Raw genomic sequence first — 23,642 nt, forward strand, 5'->3', positions numbered from 1 at the left:
CCTGGGATCTCTCAGTGGCCCTCACAGGCCTCCAGAGACCCCCCTTCGAGTCGCTAGATTCAGCTGGACTCAGGGCCCTCTCTCTCAAAACGGCCCAGCTGATCGCGCTCGCCTCCATCAAGAGGGTCGGGGACCTGCAAGCGTTCTCTGACAGCGACACTTGTCTGGAGTTTGGTCCTGCAGACACATATGTGATCCTAAGACCACGGCCGGGCTACGTGACCAAGGTTCCTACCACGCCCTTCAGAGATCAGGTAGTAAGCCTGCAAGCGCTGCCCCGGGAGGAGGCAGACCCAGCCCTTTCGTTGCTGTGTCTGGTATGTGCTTTGTGTATCTATTTGGACCGCACGCAGAGCTCTAGACGTTCTGAGCAGCTCTTTGTCTGCTTCGGGGGACAGAGGAAAGGGAATGCTGTCTCCAAACAGAGGCTCGCCCACTGGGTTGTCGATGCCATTTCATTGGCTTATCACATCCAGGCCATGTCCCCCCTTGCAGGTTCGAGCGCACTCAGCCAGAAGTGTTGCGTCCTTGTGGGCACTGGCCAGGGGCACCTCCCTGGCAGACATTTGTAGAGCAGCAGGGTGGGAAACACCTAATACCTTCGCGAGATTTTACAATCTCCGGGTTGAGTCAGCATCGTCCCGCGTACTCTCAGGCCCGTAGAACTTGGTAACACGCTGACGAACTGGCCGGGTGAATCGCTTGCGCCTAGCGCCCTTTCCCTCAGCTGAGGTAAAACCGTGTGCCTGTTTCTCCCAGGAGACCCCATCTCTCGGATCCCTGGACGATTCCTCCCTAGCCCTCGTGGGTCCGCAGTTCACTTAATCTACCCTGTACTGGAATAGGTGCTCCACAGGTCAAAGACTCCTACGTGGACTCCCCCTGTGTGTATTTTCCATGGTAATGTCCCCTTGCGAGTGGACTCCTGTGTCTGCCTTCAGTTCCATGCTGTAGCAACTCCCCCCTCTTTTTGGCTGGATCTACCACCACGTCATTTTTTCCACATAGGACCTAAGCGGCCCATGTGATGTATTCACCACCTTTACCTCCCCTGCAGGGTAGGTGTGGTCTCCGCAGGGTCTTTTACCCCTGAAAGAATAGGAAACTGAGTAAGACCCCCTTCCCTTGATGCATGTAAGGGCCCCGGCCGTGATTACTCTATGCGAGAAACATAGAGAGAAAAGAGGCCCAGCCAGGCTTGGCCCGTTCCCAGGTTGGCAAGCATAACCTTGTTCCCCTCGTCAGGGTAACCAGAAGGATTCTGATGACTTTATGGGGCCTTGGGGAAGGGTACGTGCAGTCTGATACAGCTGGTCGCGTTTGCACGTGAGAATACCTGCCCGCTTCTGTATCAGCAGTTCACGTATACGGCTAAGCGCATGGCCTGATTTAAGTGGGACCCCTAGTGTCGCTTCTCCGACATAACGTCTAGAGAACGACAGAAGGGGAACGTCTAGGTTATGTATGTAACCTCCATTCCCCGATGGAGGGAACGAGATGTTGTGTCCTCCCCGCCACGTCGCTGAGCCGAGCCACTGTTGTGGCCGGACCATTTCCGGCTCCTCAGAAAAATCCTGAATGAACTCATCGTATTTGCCTGCTTAAATACCCGTATGTCTGGGGGCAGGGTATGCAAATACTGTCTGCCAACTTCTCATTGGCCTTTTTTCATAAGTCAGAGGCATATTCGGCGCTCAAGAGAGACCCATAGTGTCGCTTCTCCGACACAACGTCTCGTTCCCTCCATCGGGGAACGGAGGTTACATACGTAACCTAGAAGTTCCATACATAACCTAGACGTTCCTAATGTGTGTACATCAGTACTGCTGCTCTCAATAATTTTAAGCATGATATACATATTATTTTGACATTTTCTCATTGCTTTTTAAGGATGGCCGAATTAGGCCTCCTTAAACAGATTATGCTAAAAAATACTTGCACATCTCATAAAATTTGACAGCATCTGCCACGATCTCTCTGAATTCAAACTTCACCATCAGTGCATTAAATCTTTCACTAGCTGTTCGGTTTTCACCATGGTGACAACAATATCACCAGTCTCAATCTCGATCTGCATGCATCTATGAAACATTATACATTCCTAGGTTTCTTAGGGTGAAGGAGAAATGTGAGGTGCTGAGTGTATGACTTGTGTGTAACAATGAACAAGGAAGAAATATAGACAATATTTTGAATTTGTTGAGATTAAAATGATTTAGAAAGTATCTTAAAGGTAAAGTAATTAGTAATGTGATTATTTTATAATGAAGTCATTATTAAAGTAATCTGTTTACAATTTTAGAGAAATAATTAGAAATTTTATAGTGGATTACTATTTTTAGGTAATTTCCCTACAATGCTTCAAAACTACCTAACGTTATGTCCAAATGACCACAAGCTAGATTTTGATTTAGGTACCCAGTATACAATAAATATTAATAACAAAATTACAATCTACATTTACATTAAACATGAAAATGCTACTATATAGTGATAACAATAGACTTTTAAAAATATAATAAGCAGTTTTACCAGCAACTTCTTTGTGCTGCTAACCTTCAGAATCAATAGAGTGGAGTTTGCACATCTTATATAGACAGCTCTGTTGTGATAAGAACATCTTCAATGTCAAGACTGTTATGGTGGGATATTTTGTTAACCTTTGATGTCTAGCTGAGCTGAGTAATTTTGTTTAAGCATGCATGCGGCGTGTGGACAACTACAATCCCCTAATCTGCATTAACAAAGAAATCTCAAGCTGAATCGTGCATGTTAATTCATTCTCAAGACAAACAAAATGACATTTTCAAAAGAAGTACCCTTGGGCTGAATAATTGTGGCAGTTCTCCAGCATTGGCATGGTTGACTGTAGATATGTTGTGTCCATGTCCGCAAGATCCAGAGAGGAAGTGTAGGTGCTGTCCATCGTAGATCACATGTGTGTCGTTTGCTGGCTCGAAAGCTGGCTCCACCATCAGTGTTTTATTTTCAAGTAAGATGAACCCTCTGAGAAAATAATGAAGATTTGAAGAATATTTAAGAAGTGGGGTTATTTTTCTACAGAAGCAATATACACTCACTTATTAGGATCTTCTGCTGTTGTAGCCCATTCGCCTCAAGGTTCGACGTGTTGTGCATTCTGAGATGATATTCTGCTCCCTACAATTGTACAGAGTGTTTATCTGAGTTACCACAGAATTTCTGTCAGCTCGAACCAGTCTGGTCATTCTCCCTTGACCTCTCTCATCAATAAGGAGTTTCTGTCCGCAGAACTGCCACTCACTGGATGTTTTTTGTTTTTGACACCATTTTGAATAAACTTTAGAAAAGCCCAGGAGATCAGCATCTACAGAAATATTCAAACAAACCCGTCTAGCACCAACAATCATGCCACTGTGGAAATAACTGAGATAAAATGTTTTCCCCATTCTGATGGTTGATGTGAAAATTAACTGAAGCTCCTGACCCGTATCTTGAAGATTTTATGCATTGCACTGTGGCCACACAATTGGCTGATTAGATAATTGCATAAATACAGTAAGTATGTGTACAGATGTTCCTAATAAAGTGCTCAGTGAGTGCCCTTACAATAAACTCTAAACTAGCTGCAAAATTTCTGCAAATGTGAAAATGATCAGTGGCAAATTTGCGGCAAGTTTGTCTTTGTGTTTGTGTTTGGTTGATGTAGATTTTTCTCCAAAATGACACCGGTTGTATAAAATTGCATTTCTGAATGGAGAGTGAAATGTCTGCATTTGTGTATTTTTTAATGTCTTTTACAAAAAATTAAATAAAATCATAATTATAATCATCGCCCATGGGTGAAGAATCTTTTGAAAGATATTATTGAGAGATACTGTAATGACATAAGAAGAGAGTATATCAGAGTCACAGTTCTGCAGAATTAGACCATGGGATGAAGAGTGGGTATTTACTTGTCAATATGCAGTAATAACAAGAAAGAATAGATGAAAATGTCAAGAAATATTGATGCGTCAAAATGGTGTTTGGAGAAGGAATGGTAGATCAATGATATCTGATGATATGCTCCTTGCAATTTATAACTGAAATATTTTGCTGCAAAAATAAAACCTGAAAGTACTGAGAAGAAACATTTGAACTGCATGGGAATCTGACATACAAGTACAGTATTGCATATTTCAGCATTTTTATCCAAAGTAACATTTCCATCTAAAAGCCCCACACCCAGGGGCATCATGCACTGAATTTTTTGAGCAGGTGAGATAAGACATGACCAAATCAGATATGAAACACTTTTTAACTACTACAAATCCCGACCTAACATATATATTTTTTAAAAAACCAAGCAAAACTGAACTTGACGTTCAGTTATCTCCATGCATTTTCATTGTTTGTAAACATCTAGGTTACAGTTGTAACCTCCGTTCCCTGATGGAGAGACTTTTGCATTTCTGATCTATGAGAAAAGGCCAATGAGAAATTAATTCAGGATTTTTCTGAGGAGCCGACAATGAGGTTCAGCCGCAACAGTGGCTCGGTTCAACGACGTGGCCGGGAAGACACAACTTCCCGTTCCCTCCATCAGGGAACGGAGGTTACATCCGTAACATAGACGTTCCCCGTCTGTCATTAACTTCAACGTTGTGTCGAAGAAGTGACACTAGGGGTCCAATTTAAATCACGCCATGCGCTGAGCCGTGTACGTGTACTGCTGACACAGGAGCGGGCAGGTATTTTACGTGCCAAAGCGACCAACTGTGCCAGGCTGCACGCACCCTTCCCCAACGCCCCATAAAATCGTCAAAGCCTTCTGGTTCTTTACCCCCGACAGGGGGGAACAAGGCAACGTTCCTAGCATGGGAGCAGGCCGCGCCAGCCATCCCTTTTCTCTCTCTATATTTCTCGCATAGAGTTAAAGTGGCTGGGGCCATCTTAACGCTATCATACGCACTCGGTGGAAGGTGATCTCTCCCAGTTTTCATATTCTTTCAGGGGGGAAAGACCCTGTGGAGACCACACCTGCCCAGACCGGGTGAGGTAAAGAGTGGTGAAATACATCACATGGGCTTTTAGGTCACATGTGGAAAATGGCACGGTGGTAGATCCTACCTCATAGGGAGGGAGGAGTTGCAACAAACACGGCGACCAGGGGTCCGTGAGGACTGCCCAAGGGAGACACGGGTCGGCTCGCAAGGGGACCGTACCGTGGAAAATACGCACAGGGGGAAAAGTCCACGTGGGAGCCCGTCCTGTGGAGCACCTATTCCAGTACAGGGTAAATTGAGTACCCGCATTGGTCTTGGTCGGCGAATTCCTCCACTGAATTCACGGACAAGAGGGCTAGGAAGGAGTCATCCAGGGAGCCGAGGCGCACGGTAGTACCTCAGCAGAGGGAAAGGGCACTATTAGCAAGCGGTCCACCTGGTCAGTTTGTCAGCGTGTACCGAGTTCTACCGGCTCGGACCTGAGAAAACACGGAGCCTCCATTCGGGCGTACCAGAGCGGGCAGTGGGAGGTCTCTCGGGAGGCGAACAGATCTACCTGGGCCTTGCCGAACCATTCCCAAATCAGCTGGACCGACTGGGGGTGAAGCCTCCACTCTCCACTGGGCCGCTATCACGTTGAGGTTGACCAGGATGTGAGTGGCATGCAGCGACTTGAGTAGGGAGGAGACAACGGGTGAGCTGTGACATGTGACGGGAGGTTACGCTGCCTTGGCGATTTATGTACGCTACCATGGTGGTGCTGTCTGATCGAATCAAGACGTGTTTGCCCTGAATTAGCGGAGAACGGCATTTGTGGGCCAGGTGACCCAGTGACAAAGGGAATTGCTCTTTTATTGAAAATGTGGGTACCGCAGCCCGAAGGGAAAGAAAATTCTCCTCCCGGCCCTCCACCAGGGGACGGAGTGGTCTGCTTACCAGCTCCGGAGCAAACATCTTGGTACCTGGGTTGTCCGTCTCAGGAACGCTTGGAAGCCTTCCGGGTCCTCGAAGGGGTTCGTGAGATAGGGGGCGTGCGCCTCCTGCGAGGTGCTCGACGCTGGGGCTGAGAGCTGGGCCTGAGAAAGCCACTGATATGCGAAAATTTCAGAATGAAATTTCCCACTTTCAGAAAGAACATTTCTGAATGAAACAGATGCATTTCCCTCCCTTTATAGCCATATGTCCTGGGGCGGGACATGCAAATTCGGTCTGCCAATTTCTCATTGGCCTTTTCTCATAAATCAGAGATGCAAAAGGCTCTCAAGAGAGATCCCTAGTGTTGCTTCTTCGACACAACGTCGAAGTGAGCGCCAGATGGGGAAAGAGCAGTTTTGACATTGTCATAAAACTTATATTTGTGTTTAATGAGAAAAAGTCATACGAGGGACATAAAGGTGAGTAGATGATGACATAATTGTCAATTTCAAGAAAATAATCTGTGGAAGACATAAGTGAGGATAAAAAGCCATGATCACTTTTATCTTGGCCTTGATTGAACCACAGCAACCCTCTGTGTGATGGATATGGCATTAAGATCTACCTATAGCTTGCAATAATAAACATGGTTAGCTTTCAGTAAAAGTGTTTTGTAATTACAACCAAGAACCCTTGGGGTCTTTGGTTTACTTTAGAAATAAGCACCGAAACTTGCAGTTCATGTTTACCTATTGTACCATAAAAGTCATCTTTTAGGACAATTTACTGTGGCCAAATGTTCCTTCTAATAACATTTAACGGCATCGCTCAAGTTTCTCACGACATGTTAAATGCTTTCCATTGCATTTTGTGCTTATCTTCAGGACAATGATACTAAAGCTTTTATTGATTTTTAATCTCATGGTTTTATAGTCTCTAAATGCACCTTCACATAGGAAGAGTTGTGAATTCCACTGCAGACAACACCCAAGACAATAAATGTTTGACACCCTAAACTCCATTACAGCTTTCCACACTAAAGCACACACCCTTTAAACAACTTGTTTAAGGAGTTTTAATGACTTTGTAAATTAGACCTCAACATGGCTGACAATTACTGCAAATACTATTTTATGGGACACAGAGACATTGCACCGGTGGTACAGCGCTTACCTGATACCAGAGCAAGTACTGAGGGTGACATCAGAATGGGCGTACCCTTGGACTTCGCCATGGTAATAACAATTCATCTGCAAAACAACAAGCAATGTCAAGGTTGAATAGTTTTGTGTAGACTGTTCAGTATAGGGATAAAATCTGGTCCTCATTGTGCCTGATTCTTGCTAAGAACCACCCACTTAGACATTAATTGTGTTGGGCAAGTTGCTCAAAGTAATCCACTACAAATGACTAATAACTTTCAAAATGTATACCAGATTACTGACTTAACAGATAACTTAATTGGAAAGTAATCACATTACTAATTACTTTTAAATTCCATTTTACTTTCTAAAACACTTTTCACAGTGAAAGGATTTTTTTCTGCTTATCGTATCAAATTCATGTCTATATTTTCTCTTTCTCGCAAGTCATACACTCATAGGGGGCACATGACCTTCATCTGTCACAGAAATGCAAATAGATGTACATATTAACATCATTCTATTTTTAAAGTATTCTACAAAAAATATTATTTTAGAAATGCACATCTGTTATCTGTTAGTCAATTGGCTCAATTACATGTCATATGTTAAGTCAATCAGCTCACAGGGTGTAATTGATTCATCCTTTGACGTATCATTGGGTAGCCAATCAACGTGTGTCTCTCTCTTTGTCTAACATTTAAATAGCTCAGCTACAGATTATGAGTCCGGTCACTAGCTTTTTAAGTCATTCGGCCAAGCAGGTCCACATAGAAATGTTGCTTATTAGCTTTACGCCATTCAGCCAGTGGCCAAGGCCCACCTAGCTAGCATACACTCGGGGCACATGGCTCTTTGGAACGGCAGCAGTACACAAGTCTTGGCAATAGATCTGCTTGGTTGGGGGTTGTGTTTTGTTTGTGTAATGCAATTGTGCATATTTCCTGCTTTTTGGGGGGATTGTATCTAAGTCTGTTTGTGCAGCAGCATATCCTACATGCTTAGTGCAGCATGTCTTGCATCTGTCTAATTGTGCAGCAGCAATAGCAGCATGTCCACATGGTTAACTCAGCATGTCTATGCATGTTCTAGCAGTAGCAAGTCTCCGTACTTGCTAGGCAGCCGCAGTAGCGAAGCAGCTCAAGTCAGCCAATACCAATAACTTAACAATGTGTAATACCCACATTAACATGCTAAATCTTTCAGAGTTGCCATGACTGAACTTCTACTCATAGAATCTATTTAACTTACTATGTAACAGCACATCAAACAAAACTTTAATTATCTTTATTGTAATGTCACTACCTGGATAACATTGGCAAATTCAGTGATGAGTCTTTTTCAAAAAGTGCTCATTGTAACAACCCAGTAACCTTAACATGATTTTGTTTCTTGGCAGAATGATAAAAAACAACCTGTGTACCTTTACTGCCGGAAGTTGGGAACAACTATATAACTAATTGTTTAACCACCAAAGCACAATGCATTGTTGGATAAATTAACTAGCTAGTCACGACTGTTTCCCGAAACTGTAGTAACACTGTTGCAAATCCATTGTCCATAACATGTTAGTTCAACAATATAGAGGTTATGCAAGGGGTAAAGTAATAACTTCTGCAGATATAAAATTATAATAGCTAATTTACAGGTGCTCCAGAAAGCTGTTTAATGTACAAAAGCTTACAAAAAAAGACACAAAAGCTGTGCGCACTATGAAAATGCAACAAATACCTGTACATAAATAGAAGCCTTGGCAAAAACAAATGATGTTAACACAGAAAACTAACATGGAGCTATGCTTCTAACCACAGGTGGAGAGCTGTAGTTCCAATTACTGAACTTTGCAATGCTGTTTGCAATTGTTTGTTGGATCTACAGTTTGGGTAAACATCAAATCGATGAACTATGTTGGTAATGATTGAACTTGTGGCCATAGTTGGTTAATGATGCTTTTGGAATATACAGTCAGGTCCATAAATATTGGGACATCAACACAATTCTAATCTTTTTGGCTCTATACACCACCACAATGGATTTGAAATGAAATGAACAAGATGTGCTTTAACTGCAGACTTTCAGCTTTAATTTGAGGGTATTTACATCCAAATCAGGTGAACGGTGTAGGAATTACAACAGTTTGTATATGTGCCTCCCACTTTTTAAGGGACCAAAAGTAATGGGACAATTGGCTGCTCAGCTGTTCCATGGCAAGGTGTGTGTTATTCCCTCATTATCCCATTTACAAGGAGAAGATAAAAGGTCCAGAGTTCATTTCAAGTGTGCAATTTGCATTTGGAATCTGTTGGTCAACTCTCAATATGAGATCCAAAGAGGTGTCACTATCAGTGAAGCAAGCCATCATTAGGCTGAAAAATCAAAACAAACCCATCAGAGAGATAGCAAAAACATTAGGTGTGGCCAAATCAACTGTTTGGAACATTCTTAAAAAGAAAGAACGCACCGGTGAGCTCAGCAACAGCAAAAGACCCGGAAGACCACGGAAAACAACTGTGGTGGATGACCAATGAATTCTTTCCCTGGTGAAGAACACACCCTTCACAACAGTTGGCCAGATCAAGAACACTCTCCAGGAGGTAGGTGTATGTGTGTCAAAGTCAACAATCAAGAGAAGACTTCACCAGAGTGAATACAGAGGGTTCACCACAAGATGTAAACCATTGGTGAGCCTCAAAAAAAGGAAGGTCAGATTAGAGTTTGCCAAACAACATCTAAAAAAGCCTTCACAGTTCTGGAACAACATCCTATGGACAGATGAGACAAAGATCAACTTGTACCAGAGTGATGGGAAGAGAAGAGTATGGAGAAGGAAAGGAACGGCTCATGATCAAAAGCATACCACCTCATCAGTGAAGCATGGTGGTGGTAGTGTGATGGCGTGGGCATGTATGGCTGCCAATGGAACTGGTTCTCTTGTATTTATTGATGATGTGACTGCTGACAAAAGCAGCAGGATGAATTCTGAAGTGTTTCGGGCAATATTATCTGCTTATATTCAGCCAAATGCTTCAGAACTCATTGGACGGCGCTTCACATTACAGATGGACAATGACCCGAAGCATACTGCGAAAGCAACCAAAGAGTTTTTTAAGGGAAAGAAGTGGAATGTTATGCAATGGCCAAGTCAATCACCTGACCTGAATCCGATTGAGCATGCATTTCACTTGCTGAAGACAAAACTGAAGGGAAAATGCCCAAAGAACAAGCAGGAACTGAAGACAGTTGCAGTAGAGGCCTGGCAGAGCATCACCAGGGATGAAACCCAGCGTCTGGTGATGTTTATGCGTTCCAGACTTCAGGCTGTAATTGACTGCAAAGGATTTGCAACCAAGTATTAAAAAGTGAAAGTTTGATTTATTATTGTTAATCTGTCCCATTACTTTTGATCCCTTAAAAAGTGGGAGGCACATATACAAACTGTTGTAATTCCTACACCGTTCACCTGATTTGGATGTAAATACCCTCAAATTAAAGCTGAAAGTCTGCAGTTAAAGCATATCTTGTTCATTTCATTTCAGATCCATTGTGGTGGTGTATAGAGCCAAAAAGATTAGAATTGTGTTGATGTACCAATATTTATGGACCTGACTGTACCTGCCATTTTTGTATGCATTATACATCAGATGTCAATGAACAACGGATTGTGGTCGGTCCATGGGTGTGCTCTCTGAGGCCGTGACTAAGTAACAAATAACTCTATGAAGACCAGACGTGTTGGCCAAATACTTTAATTTTAGATGCAAAGATCAGGGGGTTCTTTTTTCATTTAGCTGTAAAATTAGATAATTGGGTAACTTGAACTAAGAACCATTCCAGGTGCAATAAAATGTCAGAGAATGTTGGTCCAATCATTAAGGCTCTGATGGGATCATGTAGCATAGTGCCACGTTGCAATAGTTATATATATTGAAGCAGCAGTCTGTGAATGAAACCACACATAGTCTGCCAGTAAGAGAAGTTCAGTTGGTCTGTTTTACAGGGAAAAAATGTCTCTCTTGTTATGGCTGGCAAAGACCCCTAAGGCCTTTCATATGGAAATACCAATTGGTAGCCACAGGCTGGATAGTCTAACTGCACACAGTCAACCCCCCCCACACACACACACAGTCAAAACCTCCACTCTGTCAGAAGCAATCAGCACTTGATAGCATAAATCCTTGACATCAAAACTTAGCTGTCTGAGGGCATTCTTGTGGCTCCCATTTCTCCCACATTTAGCTTTAGAAAACCAAAAATATCAGAGAATGTACCAAAAACAGCCATAGATGGAGGATATCTAAACAGCCAGAGCAAAAAAAACTAAACACATATATATATATATATATATATATATATATATATATATATATATATATATATATATATATATATATGACTCATTAGTCAATGGTCCCATTAAATAATACATAAGGCCAGCAGAGTGAAATCTGGGGTATATATTAGTAAAAACAGGCCATTTTTATTTCATAATGTCCAGAAAAATACCTCAGAGCTTTCTCAAGGCGCCTGTCTTCCATGACATGCATATAAAATGACATATTTGCTGAGAAATTACAGTAGTTTTTAAAGGGTTTTAGTGAAAATAAATTGAAGGATGCTGATTTAATTTTTAACAACACAACATATTTGAAAAACTGTTCTTGCGAAGTTAAAATCTTTGACCTTTAAAACGGTTTAAAAACATTACATAACCTTATTGTCATCTTTTGAGCCAAAGCACTGATTCTGACTAATGCAATTTCTCATTGTTCTTCACTTTTTTTTTTTACATTAGATTTGCAGTTCAAACTAATTAAAGTATGTTCTTTCTTTACTTTTTGAAAATAAGATTGTCAGTCTACTTTGTGATAATAAGATTGTCAATCAAGTAACCATTTTCTTGTCACTCATACTAAAGTTGTGTCAAGCTGTTCTTACATATTTTTGATGAATTAATCTTTTACAACAGCTCAATTTTCAAACCTTCTCAGCTTGAAAACAAAAGACTGTTAATGTTTTTTAGGACAGGCTTACATGATTATAAATAAGAGCTAAATATGCCCAGTGGAAATAATGTAGCCAAGCTTAGACATTTTTGATTGGCAAGAGGGGGATGGCAACATGTTATCAAAGCTGGCAGTTATGGTTCTTAACATTAAGTCTTATTATAAATCTCCAAAGACACTGCAGACAATTCAAATAAGGGCTTGTTATGTAAACATCATGTCAACTTTACATCATTGTATGATTAATTTCCTGGGAAGACGGCCAGTCAGAGAAGTGCACTAACTAGCATGGAGATGTAGTACTGGTAGATAATATTTCCTATGAATCTTTGCTTCAAATATGAGTTGAACATATTAAAACAGTTATTAATATATAAAAATTTGTTGTTAAAAATAATATATATAAATTAGATTAAACCTAATAGTAATATTTGTATGTGTTAGGCATACCTCGTCTTGTTTCACTGTTCCCTCTTGTTTGCCCTTTTTTGTCACTTTTTGCATTCCATAGTTTTCACTTTTGTCCCGTATGTAACTCCATAGTCTCTTTGTTAGCGTTCGTGTTTTCCGTCATTGCTTTCACCTGTCCCTCGTTAACTTGCCACTTGCCTCTGTTTTTTCCCTCGTTATCTTGTTTGGTGTTCTGTTTGTTCATTGGCCCCTTAGTTCTATGTTCATGTATATATACCCTGGTTTTTGGTTCAGTCCTTGTCTATCGTTGAATGTTGTTAGCCTGGTGTGTGTCCCTGCCCGTTTTCTCAGTTTTGTTTTCATCGTGTGTTCAGTGTTATGTTCATTTCCCCATTGAGGGTTTTCCTTTGTGTTTCTTGATTGTCTCAGTTAATAAAAGTAAGTTTGCATTTAGATCCGCTCTCCTCGTCTGCCTCCATTCGTAACAGAACGATAGACCGCCAAATATGGATCTAGCAGCTTTCTTTATGGAACTGGCCCAGGCGGATCTGACCTACCGCGAGTACTCCCACTTTTTTTCCACTGTTGCCATCCACACCGGCTTTGATGACACATCCCTGAAGACCATCTACCGGCTCGGGCTACCAAGACACCGGCAGAGGGAATTGCCGGACCCCGGAGACCTCACGTGGATGGAGTATGTGAGTCTGGTCTTGAGGGAGCTCGCTACCGGGGAGCCACCTCTCTCGATCCCGGTTTCCGCCTCTGGGCTTTCCGTGCCGGCCACGGCCAACGAGCCAGCGCTGCCAGCTTCATCCGCCCGGAGGAGGAGGAAAAGAAGAAAGGCTTCTGCTCCCCAGTCTCCGCCTGCCACGGTCAGCGAGCCAGCGCCTACGCCTGCCACGGTCAGCGAGCCGGCGCCTGCAGCCCCGACCGCCCCAGAGCCGGCGCCTGCAGCCCCGACCGCCCCAGAGCCGGCGCCTGCAGCCCCGACCGCCCCAGAGCCGGCGCCTGCAGCCCCGACCGCCCCAGAGCCTGCAGCCCCGACCGCCCCAGCGCCTGCAGCCCCGACCGCCCCAGCGCCTGCAGCCCCGACCGCCCCAGAGCCTGCAGCCCCGACCGCCCCAGAGCCAGTACCCTCCGAGCTTCCCAGAGCTCCGCCCTCCAAGCTTCCCAGAGCCAGTACCCTCCGAGCTTCCCAGAGCTCCGCCCTCCGAGCTTCCCAGAGCTCCGCCCTCTGTTAGGCATACCTCGTCTTGTTTCACTGTTCCCTCTTGTTTGCCCTTTTTTGTCACTTTTTGCATTCCATAGTTTTCACTTTTGTCCCGTATGTAACTCCATAGTCTCTTTGTTAGCGTTCGTGTTTTCCGTCATTGCTTTCACCTGTCCCTCGTTAACTTGCCACTTGCCTCTGTTTTTTCCCTCGTTATCTTGTTTGGTCTGTGATGGACTGGCGACCTGTCCAGGGTGTCCCCTGCCTTTCGCCCAATGTTAGCTGGGATAGGCTCCAGCCCCCCGTGACCCTGTACACAGGATAAGCGGTTGACGATGGATGGATGGATGGATCTTGTTTGGTGTTCTGTTTGTTCATTGGCCCCTTAGTTCTATGTTCATGTGTATATATATATATATACCCTGGTTTTTGGTTCAGTCCTTGTCTATCGTTGAATGTTGTTAGCCTGGTGTGTGTCCCTGCCCGTTTTCTCAGTTTTGTTTTCATCGTGTGTTCAGTGTTATGTTCATTTCCCCACTGAGGGTTTTCCTTTGTGTTTCTTGATTGTCTCAGTTAATAAAAGTAAGTTTGCATTTAGATCCACTCTCCTCGTCTGCCTCCATTCGTAACAGAATGCATGTGTGTATTTATTTTTCCCGATGGTGCCAGTAAATATTTTGGTAAGGCAAGTGAAAATCTCAATTACTGGCAAGCAGAGTATTATAGTATATTAAAAACCTTTACTTTATTTTTTTTATTCTATTTTTTTGTTAAGAGAACCCATGTTAAAATCTTATTTCTGAGGCATATAAAAACGTGTTGTTAAAAATAAAGTTCAAATCTAAAATACTGTCCTGCAGAAGAAAAAAACATCAATAGAGAGAAGATCCAAGACATCAATCTAATGCTTTGCTTATTTATTAAATATACCTATATATCCGTCATATAAATACATTATTTTGTCTACACATGATCAGGTTTTTGAACTACATCCAATTAAATTATTGCAATACTAATTCTGCATTAACTTTGCATTGCAATTTTATACAAGTATCTGCCAGCACCATGCAGAAAAAGAAACTTGAATAAATTAATAAATAAACATCTCTTTAAAGAAACATTTTCAAGAAAAGGGACCAACAAGTAATAGCCAATCCATTATCTTCCTAGGCCGTGTGTCACAGAAAACAGAAAAATATGTGTTGATATAATACATACCGTAGAGTTGTGGTAACAAGAAACAGTTTGTCCATCCTCCCTGTAGTGTGTCTCAGTGTAATGGCTGGCAAAGAGTCCACTAGAACAAAACACACACACAATATTTTTAGCATTGCACTAGCATATTTTATAAATTTCTACTAATAAAATTTTAACATTAAAAGTAGTATATGTTAACACATTAGTGTAGGTAACGCATTGTTATAATATACCAACAACGAACGATTGTATATGTATAAATTAACAATAACCAAAATTAGCACATTCTGTAAAAAATTGTGTTCATTCTTAGCTCATGATACCTAATGCATTAACTAATATCTACATACAGAAACATATTGTGAAGTGTTAACAGTTGCACACACACACAACATATACACATGTCATTTAAATAAGCACATACCGTAGATCTCTCAAAGATGATATAAAAAAAAGCCCTATTTAAAACTATCATACAGCACTGTTACATTTTCACAATGAAATGTAAACCAAATTCATCTCATTTACTGCCCCATATTTGCAAAGATTATGGAAGTGATCCATACAGTAAATTGGAAGTAAACTTGCTTTTTGGAAATGCAGATAAACGGGAAAAATGGGGCACTACACGTTTCCTGATCACAGGAATTAATTAACATCTAGACAGACCCACCTAGATATGCTCATAAATACATACAAACACTATTCCAGCAGGAGTAATGGCTTGAGTATATGTGCATATATAAACAAATACCACAACATTTGTTTTGCAAAGGAACGCAGGCATTTGAAATATATTTATGAGTTGTATTTGCAGACATTGTGCATGTTGGTGTGTGTGTAGGTTTTTTTAGTTTTTTTGGGTGGGATGTAAGTTTCTGCTCAGACTTGTAATCACCTCAACAACATAAGCAGACACTCTTAAGGTACCAGTATGTTAAATTTAATGTTAAACAATGAAGAAGTTTTATTATCGTATCTTAAATTATACGGACAAACAAAGACATTTTAAACAAAGGAGGACATTTTTAAAGCTGAAGTGTAATTTTTGTTAATGTTAAAATACTTTCTCGCATATCATTTTAATATGCTCAGACAACTATAAGTAAGCAATTATTAGGGTAATTTATAAGAAAAGTACTCTGTTTGTTGGAGCATCCCGACCAATGGCATGAGTTCGGGGTGGGCCTATGTGTTTGCCCAAATGGAAGACCTGGAGAACTTTTTTTTTTTGGCAAATACATTTAGTGACGCAAAAAATAAGTCAATTGTTTTTGTCCAATTTTATTATTTTCAGAATGTTTTACTTTAATAACATTTCTAACTGTGTAGAAACTCTGTAATTTTACAGAAGCAGACACACAGAAATCGAACTCCTTGACAATTCTCAGATTTCTCCTCTGGGCCTGTATATGTCATAATTAGTCTCTTGTATACATGCGCATTCATCAAATGAACAACGGCATATGAAAACAGATACTGAGTTAGCATTCTTGAGTTGAAACTTAATTTGGCATTCACCTCATGAATCTGCTCGGTTTAGACCTTGGGCTAGTATATTAGTAAAAGACACCAGCTCAGCTCCCTCAAGTCTGTGGGCTGCTGCCTCCATGGTCACTGTGAGAACAGCCATTTTTGGTTTAATTTCATTAGACCATCCCTCAGTAATGACAGCACTCCAGTCCAATTCCCATTCTCCTCGACTTGATCCACACACCAGTGCAGGAGCAGTTTCGTTGTTTTGGAAGAAACTTCAAAGTGTCTAGAAGAAAGGCTTTGATGTTGGCTGGGATGAACTGGCATGACAGCCATCCGGATCCCAGACATACCATGGTTCCCTCAGTGCCACAGAGCGATGAGCAAGGGAAATGTGGGAGTTGGTCTACAGGGATATGTGAATCATAAAAGAAACACTGGCTGTGGTGTAGTATGCCAATTAGGGATTAATGTTACACAAGTGAAACTCTGCCACTAAGGGCTTGAGTGTGAAATGGGCCTTGAGCACTTTGCCTGAGAATGGTCTTCACTAGTGGATCTCAATCTTTTTGACTAAAATTCCTAAATTGTCCAGTTGATTTCAATAATTAATCACAGTTTTAGGAACTGCCAGTTAAAGGAGCAGATAAAGGGATATTTTGGCTTCAATACAAGTTAAGCTCAATCAATAGCATTTGTGGCATAATGTTGACTACAACATTACAAAAAACACACAAAAATAATTTCAATGAATCTCTTTTATATTTATAAACTTTACATTAAGGCCAAATTACATTAAGACATTAAGGACCAGTCCATAAACACTAACATGCACTCCATTCAAAAAGTATAGTCACAAGATGTAAACATTATATTGTATGTGTTAAAGAAATATTCTGGTTTCAATACAAATTAAACTCAATCGATAGCATTTGTGGCATAATATTGATTACCACAAACATTTATTTTTGACTTGTTATAGTGAGGCAATTACAATGAAATCAAATGGGGCCAATCCATAAATGTTAAAATACTCACTGTTTCAAAATTATAGCCATAATACATAAATAATATGCATGTTAACATGGTTTTATTGTGTAAATTTGCTAACTATTCTTTACAAAGAAAAGTTAGATCTAATTGTACAACTTCAATGCCATGATATCATAATGCCGTAAACCCTAAAACCACTGTAAAAATGACGATTTAAACAACTTTACAGCTCAAATAACACACAAGTTTTAACAGAAGATTTAATGTGTGTTTTTGTAAAATTCTAAGCTTCACATTTATGCCTTCAAACCCTCTAAAAATTGGCCCCATTCAATTCCATTTTAAGTTCCTCACTGTAACTTTGAATTTTCTTTCTTTTTTTTTTTTTTTTTTAAAGAAAATGAGGGACAAGTTGATATGATTTTTTGTGGTAATCAACATGCCACAAATGCTGCAGATTGAACTTAACTTGTATCGAACATGGAATATTCCTTTAACATGATTTTAGTGTGATGAAATAACTCACTAACCCTATTTGTATAAAGTTATATCCAAATACCGGGATTACAGGGTTTACCGGCTCTATGTATGTGACATGACAACTAAGTGGTTTCACTGAATACAATTTTTCTCAGAAAAGGTCATACAAAAACCATGTGAACATAGTCTTGTGGCAATACCTTTGAAATGATATGTATTTTAGTGTTTATGGACTGGCCCCATTTATTTTCATTGGAAGTGACTAAGATTTTTCCTTTTATTTTATTTTAATTTAAGTTTTCAAATGCTGTGAATTGAGCTTAACTTGTATTGAAATATAAATAATTCATGAAAGGAAACCTGAAATTAGATAATTTTCCAGTGAAAATGTTGACATCCATTGGATATTCATAAGTACAGGACAGAAATTTGTTCAAAGCAGCACAAAACAACAAGTTCTCACATGAACATGAATGTCACAGTGAAAGTGTCTCTCATAGATCATGTTAAGATTTTCATTGAAAAATTACCTACATTTCGAGTTTTTCCTCACAAGAACTATTGTATACCTTTAGAGAACTTGGAATATACCGACCGAGCTGCCTGGACTCTTTTAGGTCCTTTTCTATTCTTTAAAGTAAGTCATCATCCACTCCCATTGTATTAGAAAGACAGGCTGAGATATTCAGTAAACCACTTCCTTTTGTATTCCGCATAAGAAAGAAAGTAATAAAGGGGTGTGTTTCCCAAAAGCATCGTCAACCATCTATGGTCGCAAGTTCCATCGTTAACGATTTAGTGTTTCCTGAAACTACAGCTCTTTACCTGTGATTAGAAGCATAGTTCCTTGTTAGTTTGCTGTGTGGACATAATTTGACATTGCTGAGGCTTCTATATATTTTATTCCTATATATCTTTCATTCTGTCAAGAAAACTATATATTCATGGGTTTTGCAGAAGTGGCACTCTGAAACAGCACTTAAACATGAGTGCCGCTGTTTAAGGGTTTAAAAGGCTATTAAGAGAAGGTGTTCTATCACACGATTTCTGACGGAGAACACAGCTTTTATGTTTATGTTAACGCATAAGTGATGTTAATATGTTTTTGAAGGTCGTACATGTGCATGTGGTAAGGGGAATACCAAAGTATAATATAGAGGGAAACCCATCTATTGTAACGCAATGCATCTGTTGCATTACAAATTGTATGCCACTTTTGTATTTTCAGCAGCTTTCTTGCATTAAACACCTTTCTGGTGTGCGTGTAAATGAGCTATTATTTTATATTTGCGGAAGTAATTACTCCAATTCAAGAGTAACATCATTAAAGAAATGAAAACATCATCAAGGAAATGGCTGTTGTTGAAGAAAGAAAATAGCTGTCAGCCCAGAGTAACTCTGACTACAGAGTTTTCTCAGTAAGCAGAGGTACAGTGACCCAAAGGGTCTCTGATAAGCAGTCTTAAACCGCAATATGAACTTTCACACTGACAGCAGCGCAAGCATTTCAGTACTTATAAAGACATCTAAAAAACCTGTAGAGAAGCAAAACTACTGAAATGAACACCACAAAAGGCCAGAAAGCACTGCTGTGTGTGTGTGTGTGTGTGTGTGTGTGTGTGTTTGTGTGTGTAAGGTCTTAATAAATCTCTTGAGATATGAAACACTGATCTTCTCTAATCTACTACTCAATCTCCTTGAAATCCTAGCTGAGAACACACAGAGGATGGTGAAGAGGTGAACTATACTCAGAGGAACAGAGCCGTAGCTGAATCGGACTTCTTTGCTCCACTAAGTTAAATTATAGAACTGTAATTGTAGCTTGTGAAAGTACTTAAATGGAACAATTCAACCAAAAATTAAAATTTGCGCCAGCCACGGCCTTTTCTCTCTCTATGTTTTCTCTCCATAGAGTGTTAAATGCGGCTGGGGCCATCGAACGCTATAAAATGTATCGGGGAAGGCGTTCTTTTCCAATCCTATTCTTTCAGGGGGAAAAGACCCTGCGGAGACCACATCCTGCCCATCAGCGGAGGTTAACATGTGGCAAATTTGTCACATGGTCTTACAGCCATAAATTGAAGTGGCGAGGTGGTAGGTCCTGCCTCGATGGGGAGGAGCTCTACAAACACAGCAACCGGGGGGGAAGAGGGAGCTCTGCCCAAGGGAGACACAGGTCCGCTGACAGGGGGACCATAGTGCGGAAAATACATAACAGGGGATATTGGAATAATCAGAACCTGTGGAGCACCTGTGGAGCACCTGTTCGGTGCCTGCAGTGGATCTGGCTGCAAACTTCCTCCGCTGAGTTCGGAGCCAGAGTGCTGGGGAGGAAGGACGCCCAGGGTCCATGACTTGTGGACTCGACTGGGGGAGTACAGCGCACATCTTCACCTCAGGGGAGGGGAAAGGCGCAATGCACAAGCAATACACCTGGCCAGCTGTTGTCACCGTATTACAGAATTTTACGTGTTCAGACCTGTCAAAACTTGGGATAAGACTGGCTCAACCTGGTGATTGTAAAATCTCGTGAAGGTATTTGGTGTTGTCCAGCCTGCTAGAGAGGTGCCATTTTACAGTGCCCACGAGAATTCCACACTGCTAGTAGAGTGCACTTGAACCCAAAAGGGGGCGGGCATAGCCTGGGTCTGGTAGGCCAACGCAATGGCCTCCATGATGCAGTGGGAAAGCCGCTGTTTGGAGACAAAATTCCCTTTCCGCTGTCCACCAAAGCAGACAAAGAGCTGCTCAGAGTGTCTAAAGCTCTGTGTGCTATCCAAATATGTGCGCAAAGCACGCACCGGACACAGCAACGTTAAGGCTGGGTCTGCCTTCTCCTGGGGCAGCACTTGCAGGTTCACTACCTGAGGTCTGGGCATGGATGCCATAGGGTGCCCTGTCTCTGAGAAGGAAGGACCTTCAGGGGAATTTGCTAGGGAGGTGCTGTCACGAAAGCCAAGTCTGAGTGGGCCAGTGGGGGGCCACGAGAATGACTTGCTCCTCGACCTCCTTGATATTGCTCAGGACTTGTGAAAGTAGGCTCACTGGGGAAAATGTGTATTTGCACAATCCCCGGGCCAGCAGTGTGCTAGCACATCTGTGCCGAGTGGGGCTTTGGTCAGAGAGTACCAGAGCGGGAAGTGGGTGGAATCTCGGGAGGCAAACAGATCTACCTGTGCTATGCCGAACCGAGCCAAATCAGCTAGACCACCTGAGGGTGGAGTCTCCAATCTCCGATTTACCTGACGTGACAGCGCGTCCGCTGTGGTAGTTATGTTAACCGGGATATGAGTGGCGTGCAGCGACCTCAGCCGCTGCTGACTCCAAAGTAGGAGATGGCGGGCGAGTTGCGATATGCGATGAGAGCGAACGCCGCCCCAGGAGATTTAGATGCTCTAGTGTCGCTGTGTTGTCTATGCGAATCAACACGTACTTGCCACGGGTGAGCGTGCAGCACTGATTGAGCATGCTCGCTCATGAGGCACGCTGTCATTGAGACTAACCAGTTGACAATGGCTGAGGTCCCTATGCGCACAGAGCAACTGTCGAGAGTGCGCTATGATTAGCCAGTCATCAAGGTAGTTGAGTATGCAAATGTCCACTTCCCTTAACGGGGCAAGAGCTGCCTCAGCGACTTTCGTAAAGACAAGAGGGGACAGGGACAGGGACAGACCGAAGTGGAGGACCTTGTTTTAATACGCCTGGCCGTCGAAAGCGAACCGTAGAAAGGGTCTGTGACAGTGTAACATTGAGACGTGAATGTACGTATCCTTCAGGTCTACTGCCAATCTTGATGCTGGACACATGTCAGAATACATTTCTGCATCTGCATCTTGAACGGGAGTCTGTGCAAGGCCCGGTTCAGAACTCGCAGGTCCAAGATTGTCCGCAACCCACCGCCTTTCTTGGGTACGATGGAGTTAGGGCCATTGAAACCCTTCTCCATCTCGGCTGGTGGGACAGGCTCTATCACGTCATTGCAGATTTTTGCCCTGCACCAAGGTAACGCGGATGCCACTGAGTACAAATGCACATTGTATTGGGCTTTCAAGGTAATTGGTATTGTGATTCTGTGAGATTATCTCCCAATGGTCGTATCTGGTTTGCCCACTTGACCAAGAGTGAATGTGAATGAAAAAGTGCTGTCAGTCAAATACAAATTTTAGTCACGATTAATTGAAACTCATATTTTGAAAGTACTGAAATTTGACACTATATAATCTAATTTTCTTGTCAAAATGCATTTTGGGGCCACTTTGGCTTGATAAGCCTTACAAAAAAGTACTTTGGTGGTACCATGGTAAAGTGATTTATCAGATGGTAATACCATGGTACTTTCATGTATACCACGGTACTGAAACATTACTATATGTATGTGCATTGCTATATATTATATAGTGTACTCCAAGGTACATCAAAGAAAATATTGGTATTAAAATGATAAATCATGGTATTACTACAGCAACATGTCCAAAAAAAAAAAAAAAACACGTCAATACCATGGTGCCATGTTGTGAAGCTCAAATGTTATGTTCCTTTACCTTCTCTTCCCTTATTGACTTTCTAGGCTTCTAACTGACTCAATATCGGATTGACTAATATAGTTTTAGCAGTCTGAATGTTTAAGGGAAAGTGTGAACTTTCACTGGATGAGGGAGAAAGAGCAGAAGGTCTTGAATGTCATTTGGGTCCTTTAATTAGACAGTTCATTGCACTGCTTCCAGTGTGGAAATTAAATGTACCTATTAAGGCTTTTATTCTGACACTAATAGGCTGTAAAATGGGTACAAGAGTGACGAATGCAAAAGATTCTGAATGTTGAACAATTATGCACTCAGGTGCACTCAGTATGATGTTCTTATTAAAAAGTTTTTGTCCTAAAGAAATGAAAAGTACTTTTGAAAAATATGTTTAAAATAATGCATGCTCAAATGAGATGAAGACTCTAATCATAACTAGCCTACTAAAAGCTGTTTCATTCATGGGAACTGCCATGTTGACGTCACATGACTAGCTGAATACTACTCTTTTTATCTCGGTAATCCCCCCTATTATCATTAAATAAATTAATTATTGCTGACTGCAAATCGTGCATTTCTATAATGACATTGATAACTGAAAAATATTTTGCATGATGCTACATACACAAGGCTTAATTTCTGTCCAAGATGACAGCCATATTGACTAGTGAAACATACTGAATGCATCAAATAAAACATTCTGGAATTGAGCTGAATATTTGTATGGTGGCTTTGAAAGTAAAAATATATTTACATAAACACTATTTAGATTTCGATTAAGTGTTTCATAAAAAATGTCTCAGAAATCCCACTTTGTATGTCTCTTGTGTCATCTCTGTATGTCTATCAGACTATGCTCTCTTTTATCTCTTTTTTTATGCTCTCTCCATCTCTTAGCTTTGAGGCGGTAATCTTGTTTATTTTATTGGGGGTTGTTCCACCTCATACTCGCTTCTCTCAGTTGAAACGTGTTACCAAAGCAGACACTATCACTATCTCTTTCTCTCACTCTCTTTCTCAATTTCTTTCACAAATACAACCACACACACAGACATACATACACACAACCAAAAGAACATGGCTGGTCTGAAGCCCTAATTCTATTTCCACACATTGCTGTGTCTCCAATTGGTTTAGCATTCCACACAAAAATATGCTACACAAGATTCACATAACGGGATGAGGTGGGGGAAGGTTGAGGGTGAAAGACAAGATGAAATCCTCAAAGCTAAAGAAATAGTTTTCTTTATTCGTACTGTCTGGGTGAATGAAGAAGTGTCTGTAAGAGAGATTTTCACAGAGGTTTTTCTAGTTGAGGTACTGTG

At 41.4% G+C, this 23,642-nt stretch overlaps 1 protein-coding gene across 3 annotated transcripts in view; it reads right to left on the reverse strand.

The window, feature by feature from the left end:
• LOC127657362 (disintegrin and metalloproteinase domain-containing protein 12-like) overlaps positions 1 to 23,642 on the reverse strand; it is a 173,451-nt gene that overhangs the window by 92,981 nt on the left and 56,828 nt on the right. For 2 of the 3 annotated variants that reach the window (XM_052146113.1, XM_052146111.1), the window contains exons 4-6: positions 14,870 to 14,948; positions 7,056 to 7,132; positions 2,820 to 3,006 (exon numbers count right to left, since the gene is read on the reverse strand). In XM_052146113.1, coding sequence (XP_052002073.1) covers positions 2,820 to 3,006; positions 7,056 to 7,132; positions 14,870 to 14,948 — 343 coding nt within the window. Of the gene's footprint in view, positions 1 to 2,819; positions 3,007 to 3,080; positions 3,160 to 7,055; positions 7,133 to 14,869; positions 14,949 to 23,642 lie in introns of those variants that run through there. The other variant, XM_052146114.1, reaches the window with a different exon arrangement.

Source organism: Xyrauchen texanus, chromosome 16 (genome assembly GCF_025860055.1).
Source record: "Xyrauchen texanus isolate HMW12.3.18 chromosome 16, RBS_HiC_50CHRs, whole genome shotgun sequence".
Classification (NCBI taxonomy): domain Eukaryota; kingdom Metazoa; phylum Chordata; class Actinopteri; order Cypriniformes; family Catostomidae; genus Xyrauchen; species Xyrauchen texanus.